At 41.7% G+C, this 12,145-nt stretch overlaps 1 protein-coding gene across 2 annotated transcripts in view; it reads left to right on the forward strand.

Annotated features, from left to right (window-relative positions):
• Window positions 1-987: 987 nt before the first annotated feature.
• Window positions 988-12,145, forward strand: part of STAM (signal transducing adaptor molecule) — a 34,081-nt gene continuing 22,923 nt past the window's right edge. The window contains exon 1 of one of the 2 annotated variants that reach the window (XM_040590923.1): window positions 988-1,168. In XM_040590923.1, coding sequence (XP_040446857.1) covers window positions 1,129-1,168 — 40 coding nt within the window. In that variant the 5' untranslated portion in view covers window positions 988-1,128. Of the gene's footprint in view, window positions 1,169-9,930; window positions 9,990-12,145 lie in introns of those variants that run through there. The other variant, XM_040590922.1, reaches the window with a different exon arrangement.

The following is a 12,145-nucleotide window of genomic DNA, read 5'->3' on the forward strand; positions in this document are numbered from 1 at the left end:
ATTGATTGCATCTAGTGTTTCTGCACCACAAACAGTAGTACTGTCCTTTTAATTTCTTGTTTGCACTCCTGTGACATGCCCTTATTGCTCTTTGAGAGGGCTATGACTCTTGCCTCACATACGTGCCTGTGCCCTTTTTTGCTTAATTTGCAATCCAACTAGTTGAGAGTAATTAAGGATAACTACTTGAGTTTTATGCAACAGCAGGTATAGGCAGAACGTGTCATATCCTATGAGTCAAAATTGTTACCGTGGACAAACCCAACTGAAGCCAACAAGATACTTGTGTGAAAAGAAGCAGCAAGACACGACTGTGCACCAAAGGCCACAGGGTATGCAAGGCCCTGTGAACAACTGAGAGCTACTGATCTCGGCAGATCTAACCATGGAGCAGTGATAAGACTCCCATGCCACGCTGCCAAAGACGCTCTCATAACCACCCCCAGCACCTTCGCTGGCAGGCCATCGGCTCCAGAAGCATGATGGCATTAACAATGGAAAGACCCAGCCCGACATATAGGGAAGCTCTGAAAATTTTGTATAGGGAGTGAACGTGCCTGAGCACGAAACCGACCCACCTCCTGCCTAGAGGGGCACGGAAGAGCTCAGCAGAACTAAATGAAATAACCCCCCCGCTTCCAGCCGCTCTACCGGCCCTAAGCTGCCTGGCCTGGGGCGGCGGGGCGCGCTGGGGCCGCTGCCTGCAGGGGCCGGGCGGCGGGCGAGGCCGGGCCGGGCCGGGCCGGGCCTGGTCAGGAGGGGCGCCCGCCCACCCACCTGCCGAGCCCGGCTCGGGCCTGGCCCGGCTCGGGCCGCGGGTGCCTGCGGAGAGGGCCCGAGGCGCCGTCCCGGCTGCCGCGCTCCGCTCCCCGGGTGCCGCGCCGCCGCGGGCCGGGCCGGGCCGGGCCGGGGGCTGGGGCTGGGGCCGGGCCCGCGGCGGGGCCAGCCCCGGTTTCCCAGCATGCTGCGCGCGGGGGGCCGGCTCCCCGGCCCTGGGAGGAGGCGGCGGCGGAGGGACCCCGGGCGGGAGGAGGAGCCGCTGCCGCCACGGCCGCCGCCGCCGAGGGTTTCTCGTTCCGCCGCCGCGCTGCCCGGAGGGGTGGCCGCGCCGCGCCCCCCCGCCCCGCGATGCCGCTCTTCGCCACCAACCCCTTCGACCAGGATGTGGGTGAGTGGCTGCCGTGGCGCCCCGGCCCGGCCCTTCGTCCCGGCCTCCCCTGGGGTAACCCGTGGCCGGCCTTCCCTCCGACCCCGCGGCCGCCGGCCCGCTCCCCCGCCCAGCCCCGCTGCCGGGCTCGCTGGCGCCCGCCCGGCCTCGCCGGTGGCGGCGGCGCATGGGCGGCCCGGGCCGGCCGGCGGTCACGGTGCGGGGGGAGCGGCAGGGCCGGGGGCGCCTCCGGGCAGCGAGCGGCGGTGGCTGCGGCCTGGTCGGTGACAGCCCGGGGCGGCGGCGGGCCCTGCCTGGCCCCGCGGGGCTGCGGGCGGGGGGCGGGCGCGGGGATGCCCGCGGGAGGCAGGCCGGCCTGCTTCGCAGAAGTAACGTTGCAGCGTAGCAAAACAAGTAGTGAGAAATGCCTACGTGGAGTGTTGCTGGAAGGATGAAAAGTAAAAAGCACCATCTGCTATTGCTTCGCAGAGAGGATAAAATTGTCAAAGCGTTTTGTGTGCAGTGGTTTAAAGTGAATTCCTGTGGGAGCTTTCTTTTTTCCTTTCAAGTGAAACTTGACATGCTGTGTGATCAGGTTTCATCCCCACCTTGCTTGTTCCAAGGCCAAACTAGATGGAGAGGAAATGTCTGGCTTTTGCTTGACAAAAATTGTGATTAATGCTGATGTGTCCAAACTGAAGGTGAAATAACATATAGGCAGTTAAAAATTCGTTTTGCTTGTCTGATTTGTGATTGTGTAATAAGGTTCGTCACCTACCTGCTGCTGTTTGTTTCACATCAGAGCGATAAGCTTTGTGTGGGGAACAGCAAAATACAAAGGGACTGTTTCTCGTATGCAGATAGGTACCCCCTACACCCACCCTAGATTATTTTTTTACAGCAGTATAACACTGTATATGTCTCTTGGAACAAATTTATTTAGTAGCCTTATACTTGCTGTAGCTTTCAACTACAAATACATTGGTTCTTTCTTAATGTTTATTTGACCTTAGAATTCTGAGTTCCAATTTAATTGCTCTTCAAAAGAAAACTCAAAAACTGAAAAGCATGTATCTTTTCAGGGGGGGGGGTTAGTGCATGAAGGAAGGACTGTGACATAAAGTCTGTATGCATGTTATCAGGAATTCTTAGTCTGTTGCATCTTAATAAAGCATAGCTTGCTTTTTTTCTCATTTTGAACAGTTAAGAACAATTTTCCGCTGAAGACCACTCTTCAATTTGTAATTTTCTTGATGGCAAAATTGACAATGACTTATTTTGAGAAGTGGTAAAGAATTTTTCCTAATTGTTTCTCTGTCTTCTAGTATAATCTGGCAGTTGAAAATGAGGAAGACATTGAACTGTTTGCCAGTTTTCCATGGACCATTAGAGGACTGAAACATTGCTAATATTATACATGAGAATTATTTGAACTAAGAAGATTTAAAAGTGATAGCGGAGGTTCTGGCAAATGTTCACTTTTTTTACTTCCTGAGGCCACTGTGTAGCAGTGAAGATCAGACTGCTTGAATGTGTTTCTTTAGAGCGAAGTCTGATAGAGGTGTTTGTCAGCACTTTAAGTTTCATAATGCAGGGTAATAGTACCCAACTGTTACTTTGGTAGTTTGGTTGCTGTTTTCCAGGTGCAGAGGATGCCAGCATCCTACCTACTGCACTTGCCTAATATGATCACCTGTAGATAAAAGCATTAGTCTGTATAGTGTATGAGCACAGGGAAATAAACACTCAATCCCAGATTGTTCTTGGAAAAGCAGACAATGGGCAATGGGCTAACTTACACCAGTAGACATGGCTTCTTTCTGTTGGCCCCTTCCATGGTGTCCTGAGAGAGACCGAAGGAGCAGCTGGCTGTTCAGTTGGTGGCAGCCTACTTACAGGAGCCTGCTGCTTTTATCCATCACTTAACTGGATTTGTGCCAGGGAAATGGGAATTATGAAGTCTCCTGGAAAGTGTCCCTGGGCCCTTCTTCCCCAAGGCCCCATGGGAATGTGCTATTATCTGGATGAACTTCTTGGCAGGCTTCATAAGATAACGTCAGCTGTAAAGTAAGCTCTCCTGTTCTCGGGAAACTTACAACAGTTGTCAAGCAGTAGTGTTATTTTCCTATTCTTTTCTCAGAATGAAAGTAGAGTGCTCTGCTTTTGTTCTTGCTCAGCAAAATTTTTTTTCTTTTGAAAAATGAGATTCCTGAAGCAGGAAGGCAGTCAAAAGCTATTCTTAATTTCATATGAATTTGGACACTGGTGTAGCTGATAGTATTGCTGTGATAGCTGTGCATTCTTGTCTACTGGACAGCTAATCAGTACTGTGTAATAATTGTAAATGATTTTGGAACCATTTAGGATGATGGATTGCAGAGAACACATCTAGAACTAGGTTGTTTTCCATTCTTTTCAGGAACGTAAGTATCTCTAAGTTCAGAAGGAGAAATTTCTCAGTTTGTCTGGCCAGTCATCAACATTTGGCTAGTCCAGTTAGCGTACTCCTGCTGTGGAACCTGGTCATCCATAATAGCTTACCATTTAGTGTCAACTTTGTACAGAGATTTTGAGGGGTGCACCTCTTCTTTAGGTGTGGTTGGCAAAAGAATGTTGTTTAAGACTACTGTTAAACTAATAATATTAAAGAATGCTTTAAGCTGCCCAGACATTTGAGGAAATAGGCCATTGTCATCTTCAAAGAGTCCAAATGTCTGGATGAAGCCCAAATACTGAACCCTCTTTTTACCATTTTAGTCATGTTTCAACAGGAAGGGGTCCTAATCAGTGGTGACACAAGGTAGTTTGGATTTTCACAGTCAAGTCTGGGAACCTTGGGTACTGTGTCCAGCTAAGGAACACAATATTGGAATTTAACAAAAGAAAAAACCTTCAAGACGCTGGACTGCTGTGATTATAATTAAGAGTCTCTAATCCTCCATTTAAGGGGTTAGAATTAATGGTGTGATTAGGCTGGTGGGAAGTCTGTTTCTGCTGTATTTCACAAACTCAATCATAAAATTACTCCCAGAGAATTGTTCCTGAGAAATGCAGGTTTACCTGTAGGTTTGATGCAAGCAAAATAATGGTGAAATGTGCTTTAAGAACCAAAAGACTGTCTACTAATCTGTCATGACAGGCTAATTGGTAGTGCAGTGGTGGTTGGGCTAGGTTTGATGAAGAACTTAACTGCTAAAGCAGTTCTGAAGTGTCATTTAGATGTTATCTCCAAACTAAAATCTGTAACTCTGGGCTTAATGTAGTGCATACTTCAGCTTCGTGTCAAGCATTGTAAACTTAATCTGTATTGTAGAAAACTGGGAGAACTTTTTACTCCCTGCTGTTAAGCTTATTATTTCTGAAGTCTTATAAGCTGCGATAAATACAGGTTCTGGTATGAGTTGTCATAAAATCACACATGATATTAATAGGAGGTATTTAAAAAACATGGGGGTTTTGCATGATTTTTCTCCCTTATGCACAGTAAGGGATGAAGGCAATTCTTGAATTTGCTTTGCATGTTAATCTGACTCTCAGTGTAGTTGGTGTAATGGTTTGAAGCACCACAGGAGTGGGAAGAAAGGAAAGATTCAGGCTTACTATTTACAGTAATGAGAAATTAAGCAGGTAGTTTAGTAGTGTAGCAGGGTTGTCAACCTGATGCGAATTGTAATGTTTTTTTCCCACATTTTGTTAACTATAGCAGTTACTGATCTATTTATTCTTATAACTCTTTAGGTATTTAATAATATACATGAATTGCATATGATTGTACATATGATTAGTGTCTAGTTTGATGTTATTACAATGTAAGAAATGTTTTGACCATGCTCTCCATCCTGCAATGTCTTGTACTAAAATACTCTTGCTTTTTAAACTCATTATTCTTTAGATTTATCCCCTTGGTTAGTCAACATCTTCAAAACCATCATGCTTCTCTGAGCTGGGCTTTTCTCTGTTTGGGCCAGAGGAGGGAAAACTGTTGCAGAGGTGATTCTTGACTGCAGACTGTGAGTGAACTTTTGGGCTGCAAGGGAAGATGAATTCCAAGGTTTGGTTCAGCTTGTCATGAGGCTGGCACATTTTTGCTCTAGTTGGCCTGCTGCTTTTCTTAACATTGTTTTAGGCAGAAGGACATTAACTGTGAGCTAACAGGGAGGCTGAGTAGAAAATATGAGGGAAAGGAGCTATAGCCACCTTCCTTTTCAGTTTATGAAAATCAAGAACTCACTTAAGATACCTTTGGTGTATGTTCTTAGTGAAAAATGGCAACGATGACAGGATAAAAATGAGCAGAACACCCCTTCCTTATAACAGCCAACAAAAAAATCCTTTTCAGTATTTCCTTCTGCAAATGAATCACCAGACTCTGAGTTCAGCTGGGCAATTTGAAGCCAACGTGGTATGTTCCATAGGCAAAAGGAGTTTTTGTGGACTACTTTCCTGGTAATTCTTTTTCTTTCTTCCCAGGGAAGAGCTGTCGTTTTAAGTGCTTCCCCTCATTTCAGCTGTGACAGTGTGCATTATAATATCAAAATTCAGAAGAATCAAAAGTAGTTTTCCAACATGTAAAATCTGTTCCTCTAGCTGATAAAAATAACGCTGTATATTTGATGTGAATAAGTCTCTTACTGATTTTCCTTCTGAAATGCTGCTCCTATTATGACTTGGTTTGTGGGTCCCTGCAAGTAGATCCTGGCACCATATTTTAGTATAACATGCCTGTGATACACCTTGTTTACAGAGTAATCATCGTTCTCATAAATCTCTAACATGCTCACCTTCCTGCTCTGTTGTAGTATTTCTGGTCAAAAGGTAGTTTGAGTTCTGTGGATTTGTTAGGGCTTGCATGAGATACTTAAACAGATAAATTATTTTTGCCCAGCTTGTCTTAGTGTTTTCAGCATTGTCTTACCACATCTTGATTTCTTTTGTACTCATTCTGCTTGGCTTACTGAGTTGAGTGATGTCTGTCTTGGCTAGACTGCCTCATGCATGGTAAGATCCTACCTAGTCTTCTGAAGGAGTGAGTTAAGGTGGCCTCACGTCAGCTCAGTCACTGCTGCTTGCTTTGCCTTGGATCAGCTGGCAGTGCTTTCATAGGACACGTTCTACGCTACAAGTGCTCCCATTTTTAGGGCTTTTTAGGAATACTGTAAATGGGGATATTAAACTGAAGAAGTTGGTTAATAGGTTTACTGAAGTTAATGCTTCAATGAGAAATTCTAGTTTCTTTCTTTGGTGGCATGGCCTGTTAGAGGTTATTTTCAGCCTTGTCTAAATGGAACCTAGTTGGGCATATTCTTCTGTATGGTTCTGAGCATGCTAGTGAAATGCAGATTAGTTTAATATTAAAGTGATGTTTTTTGTAGAGTGGGCCAAGAAATGCATTTGTTCATTTTATTTGACAGACAAAAAGAACAAAATTAATTACTTTTAACTTCAGTGATGTGGATTGGTATATAATCAGAATTTCTTGGTGAGTGACTGCAAAAAGAAGGAGTAATTCGCCATCAGCTTCAGTCTTTCAGGACTGTTTAAACTATATTGAAGAGATGAAGTAGTTACATTTATGTATTTACAATGCTTTGGAATTTTAGTATTTGCATGTATATAGAGAGGAGGCAAGTTATTTATTTAGCTTTGGGAAGAAAAGACTAGGGAGATGGGGAGGAAAGGGAGTGTTGAATATTTTGTTAATTCTCTGGTGTTTACATTGATATAACGGATTTTTGAGGATTTTTAAAATCATGCTAGAAACTGGTTGTAATTCTAGTTTCTGAGTGAAGGCTTTCTGTAGCCATTCTTTGGAAGTCTTTCTGTAGCCATTCTTTTATTTGTAACTTCAATTATTGAGAAAGTCAGTGTTTCTTTTTAGAGATGCGGAACTGGAGAACTTGAGTTATGTCCATGATTGGAGTTAGAGCAAATACCAACTAGAATTGTTAGAAACCTTAGTTTAGTAGAATATTCTGATAGTTTTTACTCATATTTGTTTTAACTGCTTCAAATTATGTACATTTTAAGTGTTGGCTTTGGGGGTGTTTTGATCTGTTTTTGTTACTTCTTGAAATTCTAGGCAGTTTTAACATCTTTGAGACTTTGTAGTTGAAAAATAGCTCCGTTCTAAGTTTGGAATTTTTTATTAAATTAAATTTCAGTAAAATCTAAAGCTTAGGAAGCTCAAACCTGCCACAACTTCCCTCTAAAAATGCATCATGCCATTCAATGCAGTATCTGAACACTGATGAGAGTATTTACTCTTGCGGAATTCTAATAAGGCAGTAAAATGCTTTTGTTAAAATGCAGAACTGAGGCAGAGAAATCAAGTGACTAGCACATATTTGCATGGAAAATCTGCGGCAATATTTATATTTTACTTAACAGCACCTAAACAGTCAACCGCTAAGTCTGGCAGTGGATTTTTTCAGCATGTACTGCAGTTCTTCTGTTTAATAGTACTTTATACATCTGGTGATAAATTTCTTTCAGGACAGTTATGAATTATTAGGAAATTACGTTTTCTTCTGAGAAAAGTTTGCTGCTTCTGTCCTAAAATCATCAACTACAGTTGTGTTTAGTATGCAATAGGGAACTTCAAATACAATCACAGTGCAAATATTTTTGCTTTGGTTATAATTTCTGAATAATGCATAAACCCACAGGAGAAAACAGAATTTTATTGATGCGCCAAGACCCTTCAGATTTGTGTAAATTGGAGGGAAATGGGATCTCAACAAAATTAATGAACTTTACAACACAAGGAGAGACCTGTTTATTTAGATAACCAAAAAGAGCCCATGCAAGAGGTATGTGTACTTTCACCACAACCAAAGTAATGTAACTCATATAATTAGGTCTTTCTGGCCTGGCTTTTGATCACTAGGTGTAATGTGGTCTTCTGCATTTTTGGTACAGTATATTAGTGAGATTAGATGGTATTCCTACAGAATAATGGTGTTTTCTTTAGAAGGCAGATGATGTTCAGGTTTGGATGAATCTTATTCAGAGGATTAGTTGAAAAAAAACCCCATAGATGTTTGGAAGTATGATTTCAGCATCTAGATATTTTACTTGAAGGAGATTATGTTCTAGAACTTATTGAGAAATTCTGAAGGTACAGATACAGCTGAGATTTCTGTCAGAGGAGATGCATTTTGCTTTGGAACACTTTCTTAATTATTTGTTTTATATGTCATTTATGATTATGTTTATGCGGTAGAAGCACCATTTCTGACTCAGGAGTTACGAAACCATGAATTGTTGGTTGCTGAAAGGTGTGTTGTAGGGAAGTACAACTAATGCTTGCCTCATTGTTTTTTATGGTTTTACTAGGCATCTTCTTCAGAAGACTGAACGTTGGGCGAGGTGGAATCGGTCTGGCTCATTATGGTTCGTACTCTGAGTACAGAAGTAGTTTGAAGGGAGAAGCCTAGGGATCCCATGTTCTGTGCCTTGCAAAGTGGCTGAAAAATGTGATATATTGGTTTTGTGTGTCTTGCTTTTGTTTTAGGAATTAAATAAACTGTTGAACTTATTTAGAAAGGCACTCATATTGTGCACAATTGTTGGTGTCGTCCAAAGAAGCCATAGTTCTAAGTATTCTTTTCCTCCGAAATGATGGTGTGTACGACACTGTCTGTCTTTGTGGAATTAATTGTAAGAAAAGAATTTTAAATAACTCCTAGAAAAATAATGGTAAAAATTGAAGACCTGTAATGAAAGGGAAAAATAAAAAGGAGAAAAAGCAGAGTTGTAAAAACAACTCATTACAATCTGAGGGGATGTAAGATTCTGTAGTCTTGCACTTGTTAAAGTTACTATGTTAATTTGTAGGTCTTGCTTGTGCTAGGAGAACGATGTCTTGAATTTGAGCAATACAGCTTTATGGGAGAGAGCTGTTCTGGAAAACTAGAGACCCAGTTCAGTCATGTATACCTCTGTGTCATATAGGCCTATGTTCCTTTGTGTTTGACGTATCATTAACAAGTTTTAAATAACACGGATTTCATGAAGGAGCCAGTGCTGTCTTTAAAAGTTCTTTTGGTAAAGTCTGAAATGTTACCTCATCCTGGTTTGGCATTCACTAAGTTGAATAAGACTTTGTAGCAATGGTGAGGTGGAGGGAATAGGGTCTGAAGTAAGTTTTCATATTGCTATGGCAGAATTATTTTTGATCAGAGACAGAGAATGAACACTTCTTGTTTAAGCCATCTTCTGTCTGCTGTGCTAACCTAACCTAGGACTTCAAATACAAATGTCTGGTTTTCCTTCTCTATCAGTCCATTTGGTACTAAGATAGAGCCTGACAGTGACATGTGAACTGTACCTGAAGGCTGGTAGAGTGCCAGCTGTTAGGGTAAGCAAATATTGAAGGCACAGAGTTTTTTTTGGCACATAGGTTTTTTTTGGCTGTGAATGTGTGCCTTAAGTTAGGAGAGAGAGCATTTGTGGATTTAAGTGATAATAGTGTAAGTAATTTAATTTAAGTAGCTTTAAGTCATATTTTTGTCTACAAAACAGTGATGCAACATAGGAATTTTGTCAAAGGATCTTTACCTCTGTTCCCAGAGTGGTGAAAGGTGATAGTTGCTTGCTAATGCTCTGACAGAGATAGTGGCCTTTTTTGTGGACAGTCAATGTCAGATAGTGTACTGCTAACATTCACAGTATGCTGTTAACTTTTAACTGCCCTTGTCTGAGACAGAATTTGACTAAAACTCTAGAGACAATTTTTTTTCTCATGTCTTACATTAACTTTATTATCCAAGGGAATTAATGGATGCTTGTTACTACAGAAGACAGAAGTACACAATGGAACTGCATTTTAGACTGAAATTTAGTAAGAATCTATCTAGTGTGTGTTGGTGGAGGAAATATCCTAACTAAAAAGGGGAAGGGTGTTGAAAGCAAATGGCAGTTTTTATACAGGACTAAATTCAACTTCCATGAAGGAATGTAGCCATGATAGAAAACTCTTACTTATGGATAAATTAGCAAAATAATCTTATTGAGAATTAAAATAAAGGTTGTAATTGGTGTGGCTGATATGGATCAGGGATTTCATCAATCACCAACTTATTTGTAGTTTTAGCCAAACTATTTAAATTAGCATAAACCATAGTTTGGTAATATCTTAAAACATTAAGCATGTGTTAGTTTACTTTTTGGTTTGTAAAAGACATAACCGATTGCCGTGCCATTTCTTTCTGATGCCATTGTGAGGAAAGAAGGATCAATTGTTGCCAGAAGTACAGACAACTGTCTGTTGTGTAGAATAACAGAAAAGGCCAAAATTTCAGTTCCATTGGATTGCTTAGCGCTTTGCTGAAGGATGTGCTAACCAAGGTACAGCACTAAGTACGAGTGAACAGTGTGGGTTTGCAAGGTTGCTTGTGAGCTCTGAGCCTGGCAGGAGCTTAATGCTGTGGAGAGCACCGTGCAGGCACACTTTGACTGGAGCTGGTCCAGCTCCAGCAGAACCGGCAATGAACTGAAACTTCGGAGTCCTGGAAATAAACTGCCTCCATGTGGTCTGTTTTGTGTGTCTCTGGACTGTGTTTATCAGCTGCTTTCTGTTTGGGGAATGCAGTGTAGGCAACTCAGGCTCTGTGTTTCAAAAAAGCAGTTATGATGCTTCAGAGTTGAGGCTGGCTTTGGTAGCAGTACAGCTGCTGTGCTCATGGACTATGATTACAGAAGACTGGCTTGGTCTGGATGGCTCTGTGCAAGGCATTCAGTTCAGATGTCTTACCATGTGTGGCACAAGTATTCTGCCTACAGGTGACTGAGAGCTGGCTATATTGAAGCAATAAATAACAAGCAGGAAAAGTATAATGCATGGTTCTGCTATGGGGTTTCTCCCCCCCCCCCCCCCCCCCCACACACACACTCTCACACACACTGTCTTGTATTTATAAGATATCCTCAACTAAAGAACCAGAACTCTGGAGTAATAAAACATTGTGATATGAGCAGGGTACGGGCTCATTGCTTTGTTCTCAAGTTTTGGTAGTTTTAGGTGGCAGAATCCACTCAGCATGCCATTGTGGTTTTCCTCTCAATTTTTGCTTCACAGTTGACATGTTTCCTTTATGAACAAGATTTAAAAATCAAGACTTTCTCTGATTGTTAGCTATAGTAATCCTAAGGATGATTTGGAACAATAGTGGACTGAAAGAAAAATAAAGTGGTTGGTTGATCAGCTAGTATATCTTAGTGGTAGAGGTTAGCATGGTGTCTACCCAGAATTTTTCATATTTTTGTTGATTATGACCATTTTTGGTAATAAAATAAGTTTTTCAATTCAGTTTAAAGAGAGGAGGCAGTGCTCTCTTAATTTTTTTGAGAGAACATATAGAATTCTAAGTATCTTCTATGTAGGATTTCCCTATACTGCTTTGCTGTTTTCCTTGTGTCAGGCAGCACAAATGATGTGCTGTCATTCCAGTTGTATATGACAGTGTTTAATTTTTCCTCAGAAATACTTTGAGAGCACATAACTGTAAGCTTTGCTTTTCTGCATTTTTGTTCTGAATTAAACTAATTAACTGTAACCTACTTAAATTTGTAGGATAGAAAAACTCATTCATAAAGACAAGCTATCAATTCTGACATTAATAATTCTTTGTAACTTTTGGAGATTAGATGTTTTGCTTTGTTTTCTCTTCTCTGCAGTCTTGCAATTGCTAATCGGATAATCTTTCCTGGCGGAGAAGTTTTTATTGGAGATCTTTGCTTCCTTTCATAAAACTGAATAGTTTGAGACATTCCCTGAGGGATCGTACTCATTGTTGAGGCATATTCTGTGTTTTGTAGATAAAGAGATGAATATTAGATGAACCAGGGGTAGAAAACAAAGATTGTGTACTGTTCTGTGCCCATTCTCCTCCTGTTTGGTGAATAATGGAAACTGCTTGTGCATTCCTTTATGCTCTCCAGTCCTGATCTGATCTGTCAGTGTTTAGATCATCTCCCGTTCAGCTGCACTGTAAGGCT

The sequence above is a fragment of the Falco naumanni genome, chromosome 4, assembly GCF_017639655.2.
Source record: "Falco naumanni isolate bFalNau1 chromosome 4, bFalNau1.pat, whole genome shotgun sequence".
In the NCBI taxonomy this organism is placed as follows: Eukaryota; Metazoa; Chordata; class Aves; order Falconiformes; family Falconidae; genus Falco; species Falco naumanni.